Below are 19,793 nucleotides of genomic sequence, written 5' to 3'. Positions count from 1 at the left end.
AAGCTACGGTAATAGCAATTTAGATTTTGCCTCAGTTCTCAGCAGTCACTCATAATAACAAGTCGTCTCGTGACACATCAATGTTATTGTTATTTTAAATTAAATGAAACGAAATAATAATACAGAGATTAAAGTAAAGTTGTGGTAGAAATGACATCCATAGGGTATATTTCGGGAGCCGTAAAAGTAAATATATGTTCTGACTGCTAAAATTGAAAGTAAAAATCTAAGCAGTCTGTAGCCATGTATTTTTTTATTTTTCATATATTATTTGTATTTTATTTGTTTGTTTCGTGCATGTATAGGCTATATATTTAGTTTAAAACATTTGAACTCACTTGCGCTCTCTCTCTCTCTCCTCTCTCTCTCTCTCTCTCTCTCTCTCTCTCTCTCTCTCTCTCTCTCTCTCTCTCTCTCTCTCTCTCTCTCTCTCTCTCTCTCTCTTCTCTCTCTCTCTCTCTCTCTCTCTCTCTCTCTCTCTCTCTCTCTCTCTCTCTCTCTCTCTCTCTCTCTCTCTCTCTCTCTCTCTCTCTCTATAGGCGAGTATTAACATAAAAAATATCAGGGATTAAATAAACAACCCAATTTACTGGGTAAAATTAGCACAGAGCATGTGTTCTGTCCTATATTCACCCAGCCCTTGGGCTAAAAAACCCAAATTGGGTTTTTTTTTTTTTTTTAAGAGAGTGTTTAAATATTTCACATATGTATGTTGAATGTTTTACACTTAAAACACATAAAATTTAAATAGTCATTTTATGTGCTTTCTTGTCAAGTTTCTATGGTAGTTTTTACACTAGTGCATGGGACCAATTTTCATGATCTCGCCTAGGGCCCCACAACCTGATGGGCCGGCACTTCCTGATTGACTTGTTCTCTTTTGTTTTTGCAAATTAGGCAGGAGCATTGGCCAAAATAATTACATTTGGTTGTTCCTCTTTAGATAACAACTTTTAATTTGCTGGAAGCAAGGCATTCTGCATATTTCCATCTACTCCAAAGCATTAAAGACCCCTTGTGGTGAAAACTAAGTTTTTTTTATGTTGTTTATATGTCTTTGTGGTGTTTTTAATATGCTTTTCATGAGTTCCTTTGCCCATATACAGTAATCTTTAAGCTAATAAGGTTAAGCATATTTGGCTTGCTGTCCGCAATGGAGGGGCTCAAGGAAGCAGTTTCAACTCGAGCTTAGATATACCCCCCAGTGGGACTACTAATGCTTGGATGATTAAGTATGGTAGCAAGATGCCTAAATTATGTTGGGGGAGGTGGAGGGATGCCAAAACAGCTGATGCCAGAGCAAGGTGAGCGGCTGCTTATTTGCTCAGGCAGTTAATTGAAAGATTAGATGGGTTCATTCCTCCCGAAATTACGTTGTGAACTTCATAAGTCAATCAACACCATTGCTGAGTATTTTCTTCTTAAAATTGCAGTAAAAAAAAAAAAAGAAAAAAGATTTGACCTTGTAACCAATCACGTCAACCTTTAGCATATCATTAACTAGAGTTGAGCCGGATACTCGGCTGAAACGAGTATTCGGTACGGATAAAGCACTTTTGTCGAGTACGAGTATTATACGAGTAATACGAGTCAATATCTGTGCTAAAAAAAAAAAAAAAAAAAAGTTATGTTGAGAATGAAAACTCTTGTTCATTACATTTTACTTCATAACTGCAACCGCATGTGTTGTATTCATTGTTGCAAAACTTGTTCTGCATATAGTTCGTTTGTTATCGTGATCAAAACCATTGATCTGAAGCTCAATGCTGATGCTGTCATGTAAATAGTTTTCTAATCAGCAATAAATATAACAAATTTCTGATCAACCCATATCAATTGCATGCTTAAAATAACATACCGGTTAAAGCCCCGCCCGTTTCAATACAACCCGACCCACTTCCGGGTTAAATCCCGTCCACTTCCGGGTTAGGCCCCGCCCAGTCCGAGTACAGATACAAATAATTCATATGGTTAACAGATACAGATAATGCTGTACTCGCTCATCCCTATCATTAACTATGACCATCCTGAAGCAGGAGAGTCTCAAGAGAAGCCAGGTTATCCCGGTATATTTTTCTATTGATATGCAAATTGGGGTATGTAAAAGAGAGACCTGATCTGGCGGCAGGATGGCGCTGGTTCTGACACACCCCAGCCGGAATTTCAACGTTGATTCACCGTTGAAACAACGTCAGGTACCATGGTTGAATCAACAGTGAATTACCTTTTGATTTTGCAAAACGGATCAACGTTGATATTGTGACGTCGTTTCACTGCGGAAGAAACAACGTTGGGATTCACTGTTGAAATCGCGACCTCGTTTCACTCTTACCTTTCGGGTTATGGTCTTCTGTCGACGTTGAATCAACGTTGAATTACCTTTCGATTTTGCAAATTGAATCAACGTTGATATCGTGACGTTGTTTCACCGTCTTACCTTTCATCATGGGATAATACAATTGCAGGGCTCTCAAGTTTTGAACTGAGTTCAGAGTGAGATTTTGGCGGCGAACGGGTGTCTGATCTCATAAATGACACGTATTCTTACAAATAAAATAACATTTATTTAATTCAGCATTTATTTGTGTGTGTGTGTAATACTTATTATATATTATCTATATATATATATTATTATAGAGAATACTTTTTGTGCGCAAAAAACCCCCCCGACTTTATTCTACTATTCAGATTTCCTTGTGGGCCTCGAGTGAATTCACGTAGTGTTTTAGCGCAACGCTTCTGTGTTGTTGTACGTAAACTTAAGATTGAGCCACTGAAGTCACTTGGACTATATTAACGATCTCTTTAATAACTTTTCTGGGCCAGCAAGTTCAAATCACATAGAAGCCTATGAGGAGTGATCCAGCTCTCAGATTTAATCAAAAATATCTTAATTTGTGTTCCGAAGATGAGCGAAGGTCTTACGGGTTGGAACAAAATGAGGGTGAGTAATTACTGACATAATTTTCATTTTTGGGTGAACTAACCCTTTAAGTTGGTAATGTCCTTCCTAGAAGTTGGTCTCAACTGCTTTGTGAACTAAGTTACTTAAGATAAAACTACCAGGGATTCAACAGACTAGATAGGCTAATTCACGTGATAGTCTGGTCAAACTGTTAGTTAACATAACGTTACCAGCTGTCTGGACACATATTCCCCAGCAATGGTGAGATGACTTACATAGGATGTTCTTCTCCCACATTGATCAGTCTGTACTCTGTAGAAATTAGTTCGGCAAGATGTAAATCATTTAAAATGTGACAGCCGCTGTCCTCTTCTGTAACCGTTACGTTACTTACTTCAGCGAGCATCTGAATCTGTGTCGCACGCACGAGCCTGTGAAAATCTTACCCAGATACAGCAATGCTATTTTCTGATTGGCTGTTCGGTAGCTATATTTTGTTTCACTCATGGTTTCACGGTTTAAAAAATAGCGCCGCAACTTATGAGGCGCCACGTAGGATTTAAATCAAACTTCGCTTATCAATACATACATAACACACGTGCATATACACCTATAAATTACTCGCATATACATGTATACTATTGGATGTTCAAAATACATATATGAAATACACGTGCACACTAATATGAAATCCATACCAATACATATTATGTTAGTCATGAATGCATATACACTTGTGAATAACTTGCATATACATATAAACTTGACGCACGCATACACCTATAAATACTCGCATATACATATAAACTTCCATGCATATACACCTATAAACACTCGCACATACATATAAACTTCCATGCATATACACCTATAAACACTCGCACATTCATATAAACTTCCATGCATATACACCTATAAACACTCGCACATTCATATAAACTTCCATGCATATACACCTATAAACACTCGCACATACATATAAACTTCCATGCATATACACCTATAAACACTCGCACATACATATAAACTTCCATGCATATACACCTATAAACACTCGCACATACATATAAACTTCCATGCATATACACCTATAAACACTCGCACATACATATAAACTTCCATGCATATACACCTATAAACACTCGCACATACATATAAACTCGATGCGCGCATACACATCCATAAAACTCTCGCGCATACATAACGTGGATGTGTGCTATGTGTATATATGTATATGCGAGTGATTTCATATGTGTATGTGCGTGAACTTTTCAGTGCAAACGGAAGGCATCTCAGTGTAACCGGAAGGCATTTCAGTGTAAAAGGAAGGCATTTCAGTGTAACCGGAAGGCATTTCAGTGTAAAAGTCATTTGTGTCATTTTGAAATTAAATAAGCATAAACGAGAAAAAGGCCCCTTTATTCGTTTTTTCGTAAAAAAAAAAAAAAAAAAAAACGAAAAAAAACGAGATTTCGGCTTGATTTTTCGTTTTTTTAGTTCACAGGCAAAAAACAAATAAATTACTTCAAAATTCGTTTTCCACATGTGGGCGGCCTGACACGCCCCCTTCCGCCGATTGGTCAAGCAAGTCTGAGCATGTGACGTCATCAGTTGTCGCTCGGGTCTGTTCTACAAAATAATAGTCCTCTACTATGGCTACAGATTCTTAAACTGTACAGGGCAGGTCCTATTGGGCTTTCTTCTGTGCAACTTTACGCGTTTCACAGAAATCTTTACATCAGAGATATTAATTATTAGTCTGCCACCAGCCTGTTTTATTTAGCTCTGCGGAGTTAAATCTGTGTGGTGAAGCTGCGCTTGACAGCGCCGAGCGGGAGAGGCTCACTGACCAACAGTCAGCAGTCAGAACTTTTCTCTTAGACGCTCCGTTTTGACACGGGATGATGATTGCAAATACTGTAATGCCAATCGGCTGAGGGTGGGTACCGATGATGGTGAATACAGTTTTACTGAAACTGTAATCATATCCGCGACCCGCGAGAATGAGACAGATGATTGACAGGACGATAGCGAAGGCAATGCTAGATATAACTTCTGTTAACAAATAAATCAATAAAAAAGTGTTTAATATAAGTGACTTTGTCTTTGTTTTATTGTTTTTGTTGTTTTTAATCAAATAATTGTGAACCACAAACTGAGCCTTCGTTTTAAAGGGCAATTTCCAAATATATTTATTTGTTATAATATGGGTATTTTATAATACTGCATAAATAAAAACAAACACACGTAATATGTATGCCTATAGGCTAAACACCACAGTTTTTCGTTTTTGTTTGTGTGAACTTTTATCCCCAACCATATTTCTTCATGGGCTCCACTCCAGGGGTCACATCAGCACCCCTATTTCCCATGGTACTAACTGTAATTAACAGTATGCTGACCCAGTTTATATGTAAAATCTTTGGTATATGTGATCTATATGTAATATCTAAAAACACTTTACAGTGTGATGGAAATAAACTTTTCTTAAAGCATGTTGTATATCACCACAGAATTATTGGCACCCTTCTATCTGTGTTGTATACTGTAATAGACAATTGTCCTGCAAAATGCTGAGTTTTTTTTGTAAGAAAAACATTGCGAGCAAATGTCGAATTCTTGTTTGAAATATAAATCAACAACGTAAGAGGCTTTAGGCTTTTTTTTTTTTTTTTTTTTTGAAAAAAACGAATAAAGGGGCCGTTTTCTCGTTTATGCTTATTTCATTTCAAATTGGAAAACAAACTATCAAAAAGGCAGGTTAATTCCGTGTACGCACAAATGCCTTCCTTTTACACTGAAAAGTTCACGCACATCCACATATGAAATCACTCGCATATGTATATATACCATGGGCGTCGGAACCATTGTATATGGGTGGGACAAGACCCACCCACTTTTTAAGACCAATGATATTGGACCCGCTTACTTTTACATTCAGCGCATAGCTGTTCGCTTTTCAGAGCGTCGTCAGTCAAATCCATTCCACTTGAGGAATGCCCTAATGAATTAAACTCCATTTCCGCTGAAATCGCTACATTATATTTCTCAACGAGCCGCAACTGACGAAAAAAACGCCCGTTGTACCCTTCCAGGCAAATATTGCGTTGCAAACATCAATAACAGCTTTAAGTTGTCAATGCTGGCAAATTACCATGGTATCAGCAGGTTAATCCACGGATAGCTGTGCATGTAATGCACGACGTGGATGCGAGTTTAGTTTACTTGTTTAATTAAAAGGCATCAGAATACATGAAATGGTGTAAGTAACATTTTTCTGGGGGAGGACCCACCCACTTTTTTTTTGCTTCCGACGCCCATGATATATACACAAAGCATGCATCCACATTTTATTTTGTATGTATGCACGAGTGTTTTATGGATGTGTATGCGCGCATCGAGTTTATATGTATGTGCGAGTGTTTATAGGTGTATATGCATGGAAGTTTATATGTATATATGCGAGTGTTTATAGGTGTATATGCATGGAAGTTTATATGTATGTGCGAGTGTTTATAGGTGTATATGCATGGAAGTTTATATGTAAGTGCGAGTGTTTATAGGTGTATATGCATGGAAGTTTATATGTATGTGCGAGTGTTTATAGGTGTATATGCATGGAAGTTTATATGTAAGTGCGAGTGTTTATAGGTGTATATGCATGGAAGTTTATATGAATGTGCGAGTGTTTATAGGTGTATATGCATGGAAGTTTATATGTATGTGCGAGTGTTTATAGGTGTATATGCATGGAAGTTTATATGTATATGCGAGTATTTATAGGTGTATGCGTGCGTCAAGTTTATATGTATATGCAAGTTATTCACAAGTGTATATGCATTCATGACTAACATAATATGTATTGGTATGGATTTCATATTAGTGTGCACGTGTATTTCATATATGTATTTTGAACATCCAATAGTATACATGTATATGCGAGTAATTTATAGGTGTATATGCACGTGTGTTATGTATGTATTGATAAGCGAAGTTTGATTTAAATCCTACGAGGCGCCTCATAGCAACTAGTTATCCTCGTAATGTCTCTGCGTGAGAAATACAAGGTGTGGCGTGTGAGCGTGTGAATGGGTTGAAATGCGTGCGTCTCACGCCCAATGCGTGAGACTTGAGAGCCCTGCCATTCAATTACAACCTAGTTTGCAGTTGGAACATGAGTCATGACAATGCTGACTGAATTTGTGATTAACTGTCCATACTGTACACTAAAAATTGTTAACTGTCAAATGACTGGCAGCAATGGCTTAATTAAACGCATTAAATAATGAGTTAACACATGCTCAAGATTGTAAAATAAGTTTTATTCTGAAAAAACAAGTCTAAAAATACTTTTTAAAACAGATGAAAAACATCTCAAACTTTAAATTGCAGCGTTTTCGAAGTAATGATAAAAACCTGTAGAAGTAAACATCTAAATGGAATATTTAAAGACAGTTTTTGTTCAATTACAGTAACCCTTAAATTAAACATTTAATATTTAAAATGTACAGTAAAAAAAAAAAAGTTTTTAAATTCTCAATAAATTGTGACAGCCTTGTGCAGTGCTCCGACAGAGTCCCAGCTCGAGGTCCATTCCGATGCCATCACTTCCTCTTCACTTCTTGCCCGCTGTCTGCTACTATCCTATAAATAAAAGCAAAAACACTTAAAACTGAAAACACTGAATACAAAATAAATCATGTACAAGATTTTCATTTTACAGTTCAATTTGTCGGGTAGAAAACAAAGTATACAACACTATCCATTCTAAAACACATATTTTATGTATTCGGATGTACATTTACACAATAAATTCTTCAGAGCCCCAAGGTGGAATTGTAAAAAATGTAATATTACTCCCATGTGTCAGTTACGTTTACTTCAATGCATTTAGGGGTGTGGTCCTTGTCAAGACAATCTCCTGAACTCCAAACTGAATGTCAGAATGGGAAAGAAAGGTGATTTAAGCAATTTTGAGCGTGGCATGGTTGTTGGTGCCAGACGGGCCGGTCTGAGTATTTCACAATCTGCTCAGTTACTGGGATTTTCACGCACAACCATTTCTAGGGTTTACAAAGAATGGTGTGAAAAGGGAAAAACATCCAGTATGCGGCAGTCCTGTGGGCGAAAATGACTTGTTGATGCTAGAGGTCAGAGGAGAATGGGCCGACTGATTCAAGCTGATAGAAGAGCAACTTTGACTGAAATAACCACTCGTTACAACCGAGGTATGCAGCAAAGCATTTGTGAAGCCACAACACGCACAACCTTGAGGCGGATGGGCTACAACAGCAGAAGACCCCACCGGGTACCACTCATCTCTACTACAAATAGGAAAAAGAGGCTACAATTTGCACGAGCTCACCAAAATTGGACAGTTGAAGACTGAAAAATGTTGCCTGGTCTGATGAGTCTCGATTTCTGTTGAGACATTCAGATGGTAGAGTCAGAATTTGGCGTAAACAGAATGAAAACATGGATCCATCATGCCTTGTTACCACTGTGCAGGCTGGTGGTGGTGGTGTAATGGTGTGGGGGATGTTTTCTTGGCACACTTTAGGCCCCTTAGTGCCAATTGGGCATCGTTTAAATGCCACAGCCTACCTGAGCATTGTTTCTGACTACCGTATTTTCCGCACTATAAGGCGCACCGGATTATAAGGCGCACCTTCAATGAATGGCCTATTTTAGAACTGTTTTCATATATAGGGCACACCGGATTATAAGGCGCATAGAATAGAAGATACTGCAGTCAAACGTTTGACTGGGTTTGCGTTACGGTGCCAGGCGAAAGTATAAACAAAAGATTTAAGTCAGCGGTTGTTTTACAGACATTAATATAAGGCGCCAGATCCATATATAAGGCGCTCCGCATTATAAGGCGCACTGTCGTTTTTTGAAAAAATTAAAGGCTTTTAAGTGCGCCTTATAGTGCGGAAAATACGGTATGTCCATCCCTTTATGACCACCATGTACCCATCCTCTGATGGCTACTTCCAGCAGGATAATGCACCATGTCACAAAGCTCGAATCATTTCAAATTGGTTTCTTGAACATGACAATGAGTTCACTGTACTAAAATGGCACCCACAGTCACCAGATCTCAACCCAATAGAGCATCTTTGGGATGTGGTGGAACGGGAGCTTCGTGCCCTGGATGTGCATCCCACAAATCTCCATCAACTGCAAGATGCTATCCTATCAATATGGGCCAACATTTCTAAAGAATGCTTTCAGCACCTTGTTGAATCAATGCCACGTAGAATTAAGGCAGTTCTGAAGGCGAAAGGGGGTCAAACACAGTATTAGTATGGTGTTCCTAATAATCCTTTAGGTGAGTGTATAATCATAAGGTCATGATTTCATCCTTAAAACAGATGAAGAAATCAACAAATTGTGGTGTTGAGCTGGGAGGGTTGAGGTCTGTATGTTCTTTATATCTTTCAATACGGGTTTATATTGTTTCAACAATTATATATTTCTGATAATATTTGTGAAGAAACATTTACACTGTTTTAATTCAGAATCCTAACCATACATTGTACTAATTAAAAGTAATTTATTAAATAAAGTAAAATAAAAAAATAACACAAAAGGCCAATGAATCCGTACCAGAAGTGATAGTGCAATGTAGCAGCTAAAGAATAATCCTCCACCAAATTGCCAGTAATCAGCTGGATCCTTGGCAAATCTGAAGGGGGGAAAGAAGAAATTATTCAATTAAAAGTCCTTAAAAAGCAGTATTTTTTTTTTTTTTTTTTTTACCATTCCTTTAAACAATCTTAAAAATTGATTTAAATTGTAAAAATGTTTGCCATTATAACATTCACACAACATGAACTGAGTAATGTCATCTTTGAGACTGTTTGTATTACATGATTAAAAATGTAAATGTACACTTAAAGCATGGCAATCCCATCAGAAATGTGTATCATAGCAAGGGAAGCACACACAAAAAAGCCAAATGGTACACCAAAATCAAACCATCAAATAATTTTACCTGCAGCCGCATTTATCCTATTATGACACGTCTGAGGGTCTTTCCCTTAATGGTTTCCAGTGATTAAAGAATGGACTGATGAAGGTGACATGATTCCACTTTCAGTGCGCCACTTCAGCAGAAGACAAAAGGACAAAAAGTTACTCAGACTTTCTATCAGTAACGTTAAATGTCTTACTTTAAAGATGAAAATCATACTTAATACTATATATTAATCCCCGTGTAGGTTTTCGAACAGTGGGTAAAATTGACTTACTGTAGTTGGTGAATGGGTCTTTCTGTTGGGTGTTCTCCCCCTATAAAAATCGTATTCCAATTTGATCTAAAAAAAACAAATGTAAAAACAAATATTGCATCACAATAAGTGTAATTGTGATTGTCAAAACATTTGGTAACTAAATAGAATTTTATGAAGTTTAGTGACATGTTACAATGTTTACATTGTACAATGACTGGTAGCATACAGTTTTTATTATTGCTTGACAAAAATTTCAAGATTTCAATTCCATTCTTGTGATTTGATTCCGATTTTGATTCAATATTGACTACTTTGGATACATGTTTATTTTAAATTTTATAAAAAAAAAAAATCTCACCTAATGCTGTAAACATAGAGGGCCCAATCTGCTGGTATTATTAAAGGTTAAAAATAACAAATGAAATTAAATATAATGCAGTTTTTGTTATAATAACAATTATTTAATGACATAAGTAAAAATATAATAAATATGTAATATAGTGCTCAGCAATATCTCCTCTCTAGCTATTTTTTCTATTCTATACGCTGATTTCACGCAGCTGCCATTTTGAAATCGAAAGTGAGGCTCCGGTGGGAAGAACCCCGGAAGTAAAGATAAACAACAATGCCTTGGATTACCAACCTGAAGCTGCTGCCGTGAATTACACTATTGGATTTTAATATTCAATATAGGATATGTATATAGTTCATTCCTGCTTCTTTTTTTACATTCTGAATTATATATAAAAAAATATTTTATTTATAAATGAATTTCACTGTATCTAGTCTAAAGTATGAAAGAAATGTATGTACATTTTTAGAATCGACACAACATCATTAAACACAACAATACGCCATCGCCTTCACGACTTTCCTGTGATTAAAGGCGACACTTCCGGTTTTCTTCCCACCGGAGCCTCGCTTTCGATTTCAAAATAACGGCTGCGTGAAATCAGCGTATTAACATGCTATGGTCATGGCTTTCCTGAGGTAAATGTAACGTTATGTGACATAATTGTTCTCCTGCTATTATATTGACCTCTTTCCGTGGTTGAAAAACACTAATTGGTCGATATTATGTATACTTTTGGTAAGTTGTACTGCATCTTTAAATAAAAAAGTAACAGATGATCAGTTCACGTGCACTTGAACTGAGGCGCTCAGCGATCTGGCGCGTCACATTTACCAGCGGCAAACGTATTTTTGTCTGAATTTCGTAATAAAATTGACGGAATCTAAGAGCTGATAATTAGTTTAATATTAAAAGTACCTCTTTGCTCCGCAATTTTTCTATGCGTGAGAAAATGGATGTGTGGCGTGAGAGCGTGTGAAAAGTGTCAATTGCGTGAGTCTCACGCTCAATGCGTGAGAGTTGGCAGCCCTGGTTTTATCACTTTAATCATTCCCACGCTTTTTTACCTCTCATGCGTTTTTAAACTAACGTTAGCTAACAACATTAAATGCATAACGTTACCAACAACAAAACACAGCAATGTCAGATGGTACTAACTTACATTGAAATACGTGCTAATATCGCTACGATAACTTATTTATCTTATGAGGTTGCAGTAAGCCTATGACCGTTACCCGTGTCCCTAAACGTTAGACTGTTAAGGACTGAAAAATGTTTTCTTACCTGATATCGCCAGTATTTTTACAGACCACGTACGACCCCTTCCTCCGTTCACATTCCAGCTTTTGTTCTTCATTGACATATCAACTCAAATTCGCTCAAAATTTAAAGGGATACTCCACTTTAAAATGAAAATTCTGTCATATACTCACCCTCATGTTGTTTCAGCAGAAGAAATAAATTCATAAATTTTTTGATCAGTTTGTTGATGTTGATTGAGACTGAGATTAAAAGTGATTGTTGGTATCGAGGGCTATTTATAGCGCTGTCACGTCTCCGCAATAATGGCGCCACCCAGAATGGAGGATACTATAGGTGTGGTGGACATAGGTCTGACCCGAGCCCGACGGGTCCCGAAAAACTCACAGGTTTCAGGTTCATGTTTAATGAATAGCCTCGGGTTCAGGTCGGGTTCGGGTTTGTAACCAATAAAAATGATATAGGCTATAGGCTACATATAGTTTGCGTGCCGTGTGCTTGCCTTGCTGTGATCGTAAATATGAGCACTCAAGAAAGAACGTGCGCAGTTTCAGCGCCATCGTCCTCCTCTGATTGCTGTGTTGTGCCCGAAATAGTGCGCGCGGGAGCACATGAGCAAATCCGTTTTGTAAAATGATATATGAATCATTTTTATTTTATTAAATATCTTTTTACAAAACTTTTTTGCTCACAACACCGCAATCAGAGGAGGATGCGCTGAAACCATCAACTGTCGATGCTGTTCTCTTCCTTCATAGTTTTTATAGGTTACTATAGGTGACTGTTTCACCTGTTCAACCATATCAATGTTTCGTAATTAGTAAGTCCATGCTTTTTCTCTTTTTTTTCTTGTGTGCTGACTGCTGAGGGAAAAGTCTGACAAAATTTCTAACCGGCATGCACTGGTTCAAGTCAGCCGCCGATCGGTCTGTGCAGCGCTGCATGAACAAGCCTTATGTGTTGTGTGATGTGGGAAATGTTATAAGAATAGGGAAGTTGATAATAGGTGCGAGTTTATGTAGTAGCTTACTTCAACACTGTAAAATTTCATATTCTAATAGGGGAGGAGCCAAAAGTATAAAAAAGTGTCTGAGTATTTATTTAGGGTCTCTTGGTAGGCCGATGCATGAGCGTGCAATTGTGGTTTCGCAAACAAGTCAATCTGATATTTTTCCTCTGTGAAACTGTGTATTGTGGATATGTGTTTACGTTTTATTCTTTTTTTTGGTTTATTTTGTTTATTTAATATATTTTTGCCGGTGGAAGAGTTTATTATTTTTATACAGGTTTGGACTCACTTGTATATAATGCGCACCTCTATATAAATAAAACATCATATTGCACCATAGAGCATTTGCGTTGGGCCATCATTTTTATTTTTTCCATCTTGGACCATACCACGTCCAGGAAGTGGGCTGTCAAAACCCACTTCCCTAAAGGTTACATTTTGCAATATAGCGGGTCAATTATGTATATGATGTACATTACAATGCTATAATGAACTATATGCCTTTCTGCACCAATGCTATAATTTTCTATATGTCATAATCATTTGTTAACAAACAAATATTTGTTTCTTAAAAGAGCTCATTGTTTCTGCCTTAAATTATTACATTGTTTAAATTACAGTAATACAAAAATAATACAGAGCGATACTCTTCCACTTCAGTCAGTTTCTGGTTCAAAGTATATGGCTGAATTAAACCAGTATTTCCACTTGCCCTTGTGCAGCATTTACCCAAAGACAATAGATATAGAAAGGGACCTTACCTCAGTAAAGTTGACCGAATGAATCTCTGAGCTGGTGTGAGTTTTGAGATTTGTGTATACTAAATGAAGCAAGGGTATAGCTGAAATTGGTGATCTATTGACTGTGAAATCGGTGATCCATTGATAATGTCTTTATGTACTTACCATGTGCATGCGTAAACTCTGGATTACCAATAAGAGGTTGGAATTAAAGAGTTAGTTCACCCAAAAATGAAAATTATGTCATTAATGACTCACCCACATGTCACTCCAAACCCGTAAGACCTCCGTTTCTCTTCTGAAGACATCTTAAGATATTTTAGATTTATTCCGAGAGCTTTCTGTCAATCCATTGAAAGTCAATGGACGGTATACTGTTCACATCCATAAAGGTAATAAAGACATCATCAAAGTAGTCCATGTGACATCAGTGGGTTAGTTAGAATGTTTTGAAGCATCGAAAATACATTTTGGTCCAAAATTAACAAAAACTACGACTTTATTCAACATTGTATTCTCTTCCGGTCTGTTTTCCATCCGCGTTCACGAGTCCACATTGACGCTGCTGACGTAAGCTCGGGCGCACCAGATAACACGTCAGCAGCATCTTACGTCAGCAGCGTCAATGTGGACTCGTAAACGCGGATGGAAAACAGACCGGAAGAGAATACAATGTTGAATAAAGTCGTAGTTTGACCGTTCATTGACTTTCAATGGATTGACAGAAAGCTCTCGGAATAAATATAAAATATCTTAAGATGTCTTCAGAAGAGAAACGGAGGTCTTACGGGTTTGGAGTGACATGTGGGTGAGTCATTAATGACATAATTTTCATTTTTGGGTGAACTAACCCTTTAACTCTTTGTAGAAGTTTTGGGACTGACAAAGTTTGGGTTAATTAACCAAGAGTTCAGGATATATGTGACGGTAAGTTAACCTTACTCTCTGGAATACCCTCTGGTGTACATGCAGGTAGATAATGAAATGGTGATGATGAACAGGTAAAATAGGCGGAGCGACAGGTGGGATGATCCATGATTGACAGCAGAACAGTAACACCAGACTTCACCTGCTGGTCAGAGCAGGAACAGCAAAACCTAAAAACCATCTAAAGAGAGATGATAGTAGATGGGATGGCTATAATCACATGTTTTCCAGCAAACACACAATAACTGTCAAAAGAATTCCTTATTTTCACTTCATCATAAGCTTTTACTTTTAAGGTGTATTCAAAGACACTTTAGAGATTTTAGTATTTTTAGAAAACAAATACTTGCTCTACAAAAAAATAAAAATAAATTAAAAATGCTACTATAGCAAGCCTAATGTAGATATACTGTACAAACCAGCAAGAGTAAGGAAAATACTGAGGAAGAAAATCATCAGAGAATGAGTACAAATCATCACATGTCTGTTATTTGTTTGTCTTAATTCTCTCAGAAACTACAACTTCCATCTCCGATCCATGCTATGATTATAACACTCTTGATGAATCCTGGAGAGACATACGGCAAAAGCGATATCAGTACTCTGGACAGGATGATACCTTTGTAGAATGGAGTGGCTGGTATCGGCTGTATCTGAATGGAGAAAGTGCCCAGATGTCTGAGTGGTGTGTGAGTAATGTGGGATGTGGTGGAGAAACTGCACTGTATCTCAACGGTTCTCATCCAACACTTGAGGATGGAGTGGTGACCCGTGAAGTCGTGGGAACTTATTGGAACGGTGATTGTGGCAGCTACAGCTCTAATTCCATCCGAGTCAAAGCCTGTCCAGGAGATTATTACATCTATGAATTTGTCAAACCCATCATATCAGCTCCAGGGCCCATGTACTGTGCAGGTACAATTTTAAAAACTAAATTAACTGCTTGTCCTATACAAGGTATAAGGGATGCTGGAGCCTATCCCAGTGTCTCTGTAGTCAGGGCTAAAACTAAATTGTCAGCATTTTAACATTATTTTACAAAGATATCTTTTGTCCATAACAGTTGCTTTCCAAAGCATCAGCAGTGATCCCTGCTACAACTATGAGTCTCTGGATCGTCCCTGGAGAGCCAACAATGAAAGTGGAGATAACATTTGTGATGAACTTTTCTCCTGGAATGGCTGGTACCGGCTTTTCTACAATGGAATGGACATCCGGATGTCAGAGACCTGTGTTAGTTCATTCACCTGTAACACAGAAGTCAATCTGTGGCTCAATGATCCTCACCCTCAGATAGAGGATGGAGTGGTGACCAGGGAGGTCTGTGGTAGTTATCATTTGGGAGGCTGCTGTGATTACAAGACAAAACCCATCAGAGTTAAAGCGTGTCCAGGCAATTACTATGTCTATGAGCTTGTGAATCCACAATTTGGGTGTTCGGGATACTGTTCAGGTAGTGTGTTTTTTTGTTTTGTTTTTTTTATGTTTTTTTTCATAGACCTTAAAACCTTTCAAAACGATTTCATTCATGTTTTGAATTTCCTTCTTTATAGATGTCAGCACTATTTCACAGGTTTTTTTCACTACAAGTCTAGATATAATCCCTGGATCCAACATCACATTGAGTAAGTTGTATATAGTATATACAATTTAATATATTATATTTGACTGCCCTGACACTATTGGGTGAGAACTGACTGAGCTGGATGATGACATCGCTGTTTTCTGCAGAACTGCTTTAGATGAAAGGAACAAACGTAATAATTTATGATCTTTGCAACGGATCTGAATCGACACTGAACTGACTTCAGATGAACACTGCCACTATTTTTTTTTTAGAGCTGCTTTACAGCTGAAATGAATGTCTGAAATAATTTTCCTGCTTCGAAAAACTGTATTACATAAAGCGCAATATAAATAAAGGTGACTTGACTTAACTTAATATAAATGAATACAGTATTAAAAATATCTATAATTTTCTTTTTTTGGGGGGTAATGATTCTGCTCTAAAAGGGCACCTTTTATGCATGAACTTGTACCATGTATCATACTACACAGTCATTTCATGTAAAGTACAAATGGCTAAAATACATTGATTATTACTATATTTGACTAGATCAAATTAGGCCTCACAAAGTTCCTTGTTTTGATCTCTCACTAACACAGATTATGACCCATGCAATAACTACAGCATACTCGACAACTACTGGAGAGGCACAATTATTTACTGGTATACAAATGAATATGTAAATAGACATGATGACACTCGTGTAGAATGGGATGGCTGGTATCGACTCTTCATTAATGAATCAAGTGCTCAGATGCCTGAGTGGTGTGTGTCTTACATGTCATGTGGAGGTTATAGTTCTCTGTGGCTTGGTGACTCTCATCCGCGACTAGAAGATGGAGTTGTTACTCGTGAAATTTACGGCTCCCGTAATGATCAGTGCAGTCGCTACAGATCCGACCCGATCCAAGTCAAAGCTTGTCCTGGAAATTATTATGTCTACAAATTTACCAGACCAACTCTTTCAATCCCAGCTCCTGTATATTGTGCAGGTATATTCATCTGTTTATTTTACATGTTTATCATGAATTGTATTGTATATTTTCACATGATTACCTGTGCAGTCCTGTTAAAGTTTATCTTCTACTTGGATGCATTTAATCTTCAGTATACAATGCTCTCTTTCTAATTTTTCATTATAGTACCTTTCACCACCCCAAGTGTCGACCCCTGCTACAACTATACCAGTCTGGATGAGCCTTGGAGAGCCACTGACCATCATAACTTAGGCATGTGTGATTATAATGTGGACTGGAATGGCTGGTACAGGCTGTTCAACAATGGTCAAAATGCTCAGATGCCAGAATCATGTGTAAATCAGTACACGTGTGGCACTAGTGACCCACTGTGGCTCAGCGGCCCTCACCCACAGCTGGAAGATGGAGTGGTCACCCGTCAGATCTGTGTCTCCTCATGGAATGGCTGCTGTACTTACAAATCCCACCCTATAAGAGTCAAAGCCTGTCCAGGAAATTACTATGTTTATGAGTTTGTCAAGCCAATATTTTGCGGAGCTTACTGTGTTGGTAGGAAAGCATTTACTCATGTATTTCAGTCATTTATTTTGAAAATTATTGCTATTGATATAAAATGTTCCTAATGACAGAATACACAAACCAGTCCATCCCATCGGCATCTACAACAACAGAGACAATCTCACCCACAGAATCCATTACTCCACCAACCACTGGTAAAGTATTGTCTTGACTCCTTTATAACCCTCCTTTTGTTGACCCATTACACAAGGGTATAGAAAAAGTCATAGCAAAACTTAAAGGGCCCGTATTATGCTATTTTAAATGTTCCTAAGTTTGTTTTGGAGGTCTCCTATAATAGGTTTACATGCTTTGGTAATGTACAGCAACAGTTTGTAATAGAGTGTAACATCTGTCAGAGGGTTTGAAGTCTGCCCAGATGAAAACAGAAAAACAGGAGGCAAAACAACTGGTAGTCCCATGTCTTTATAGATGGTACGCACAAGAAGCACACTCTTCACATACATGTAAAAGATCGAGTATAAACAGGAAAAAGAAAGCACTCTGATAAAAGCGACACGTCAAAGTGGAAATGAACACATTAGTATAATGTAACAGCAGTCAGCGGTAGAGCGGCCATCTCTCTCGATCTATCTATCTATCTATCTATCTATCTATCTATCTATCTATCTATTCTTTTTAAAAAAAAAAATTAATTTTATTTTTTTTACTGTAAAATTAATTTGGTTTCACTGTTAATAGTAAGCAAACAACTTTCCAGCATTGTAATTTCCTTAAGGATTAATACAGTTTTATCTCATCTCTTCTCTCTCAGATGCTACTGGGACATGACTCAGTGTGTCTTTGTGTTAAATTTCATCTATCTGTGCTTCTCTTAGATGCGAGAGATCGCTATTCTGAGCTCTTATGTAAAAAGGACCATCACACACCACAACCACATTCTGACTCTTTTGGTTGGTATCATTCCACATCAAAATGTGAAATATACTTTTTTTCAGTCAATAATTATCTTTATTTGTATTTCTCTCTCAGATTTCTCAGAAACCTGTGAAAGCAGCTCTGGCTCCATGTCTGTGTCTCGCTGTAAGCTTTTTGAGGCTGGCTTTCCAGCTGATGTCTTACACCTCAATGATCCCAGCTGCAAAGGAACGGTCCGGAATGGCAGAGTGGAATTCCTCTTTGATAATGATGAACACATCTGTGGTACAAATCTTGTGGTAGGTTTAACTATGTATGATCTATTCAAATACAGTGCTGGTCAGAATTATTTGCCCCCTTGATAAATATGATCAAAGATGACTGTAAAAAATAAATCTACATTGTTCATCTTTTTTTTTTTTTTTTTTTTTTTTTTTTTTTTAAATAGCAAGAGGAAGTAAAATAATTGAAAGTGGGGGGAAAATCACATTTTGAAATAAGTGTTTTTCTCCAAAACACGTTGGGAACAATTATTTGCCCCCTTTTATTAAATACTTTTTGCAACCTCCTTTTTCCAAGATAACAGCTCTGAGTCTTCTCCTATAATGCCTGATGAGTTTGGAAAACACCTGACAAGAGATCAGAAACTATTCCTCCATACAAAATCTCTCCAGTTCCTTCAGATTCCCAGATCCATGTTGGCGCTTCTTCTCTTCAGTTCAGCCCACTCATTTTCTATAGGGTTCAGGTCAGGGACTGGGATGGCCATTGCAGATGCCACCTCTCAAACTTGCATTGCTTGTTTTGCCAGCGGTGTACCCTATAGAAAATGAGTGGGCTGAACTGAAGAGAAGAAGCGCCAACATGCAGATTTATTTTTTTACAGCCATCTTTGATCATATTTACCAAGGGGGCAAATAATTCTGACCAGCACTGTACACCATCCACAGATTTGTAGTGCCTAAAAGAACCAGCAAAGTTTGATCTGACCATTTGGGGAATCTCCACTTTGCGAAGTCTGTAGGGAGGTCTGCAAGGGTACTGAAGAATCAATCTGTAACAACCATAGGAAGGGCCCAAACAGACCTCCCTAGAAACTTATCAAAGTCTCAGAGAGATTCAGTGGGGAAGGGTCAAAAATACCATGCCTCAAAAGAGATTGGAACTTGTGCATTTACATTTACATTTAATAATTTAGCAGACGCTAATGTCCAAAACAACTTTCAAATGAGGAGAGCAATAGAAGCAATCAAACCAACAATAGGGCAACAAAGTGCTGTGACTAATCCCAGTTAGTCTAGCACAGTACAGATAGTTTTTTTTTTTTTTTTTTTTTTTTTTAGATATATAAAATAGTAAATGTTAGAGTTAATGGGTCAAG

The 19,793-nt window shown here is 37.5% G+C and overlaps 1 protein-coding gene and 1 long non-coding RNA gene across 3 annotated transcripts in view; one reads left to right on the top strand and one right to left on the bottom strand.

Moving 5' to 3' along the window:
• Positions 1-19,793, top strand: part of LOC309485174 (uncharacterized protein) — a 74,143-nt gene that overhangs the window by 2,723 nt on the left and 51,627 nt on the right. Inside the window, exons 3-10 of one of the 2 annotated variants that reach the window (XM_082151864.1) lie at positions 14,945-15,346; positions 15,495-15,884; positions 15,985-16,056; positions 16,598-16,990; positions 17,141-17,524; positions 17,605-17,688; positions 18,373-18,447; positions 18,527-18,711. In XM_082151864.1, the coding sequence (XP_082007990.1) occupies positions 14,945-15,346; positions 15,495-15,884; positions 15,985-16,056; positions 16,598-16,990; positions 17,141-17,524; positions 17,605-17,688; positions 18,373-18,447; positions 18,527-18,711 (1,985 nt within the window). The remainder of the gene's footprint in view (positions 1-14,944; positions 15,347-15,494; positions 15,885-15,984; positions 16,057-16,597; positions 16,991-17,140; positions 17,525-17,604; positions 17,689-18,372; positions 18,448-18,526; positions 18,712-19,793) is intronic. The other variant, XM_082151863.1, reaches the window with a different exon arrangement.
• On the bottom strand, positions 7,307-10,011 carry LOC309485919. The gene is made up of 3 exons (XR_014201337.1): positions 9,906-10,011; positions 9,518-9,596; positions 7,307-7,549 (listed from the first exon to the last, which is right to left on the bottom strand). It is a non-coding gene; the product is annotated as an uncharacterized lncRNA (long non-coding RNA).

Source organism: Leuciscus leuciscus (assembly GCF_965113295.1).
Source record: "Leuciscus leuciscus genome assembly, chromosome: 21".
NCBI classification, from domain to species: domain Eukaryota; kingdom Metazoa; phylum Chordata; class Actinopteri; order Cypriniformes; family Leuciscidae; genus Leuciscus; species Leuciscus leuciscus.
The sequence above is the reverse complement of the archived record's forward strand: the minus strand, read 5'-3'. Positions and strand labels throughout refer to the sequence as shown.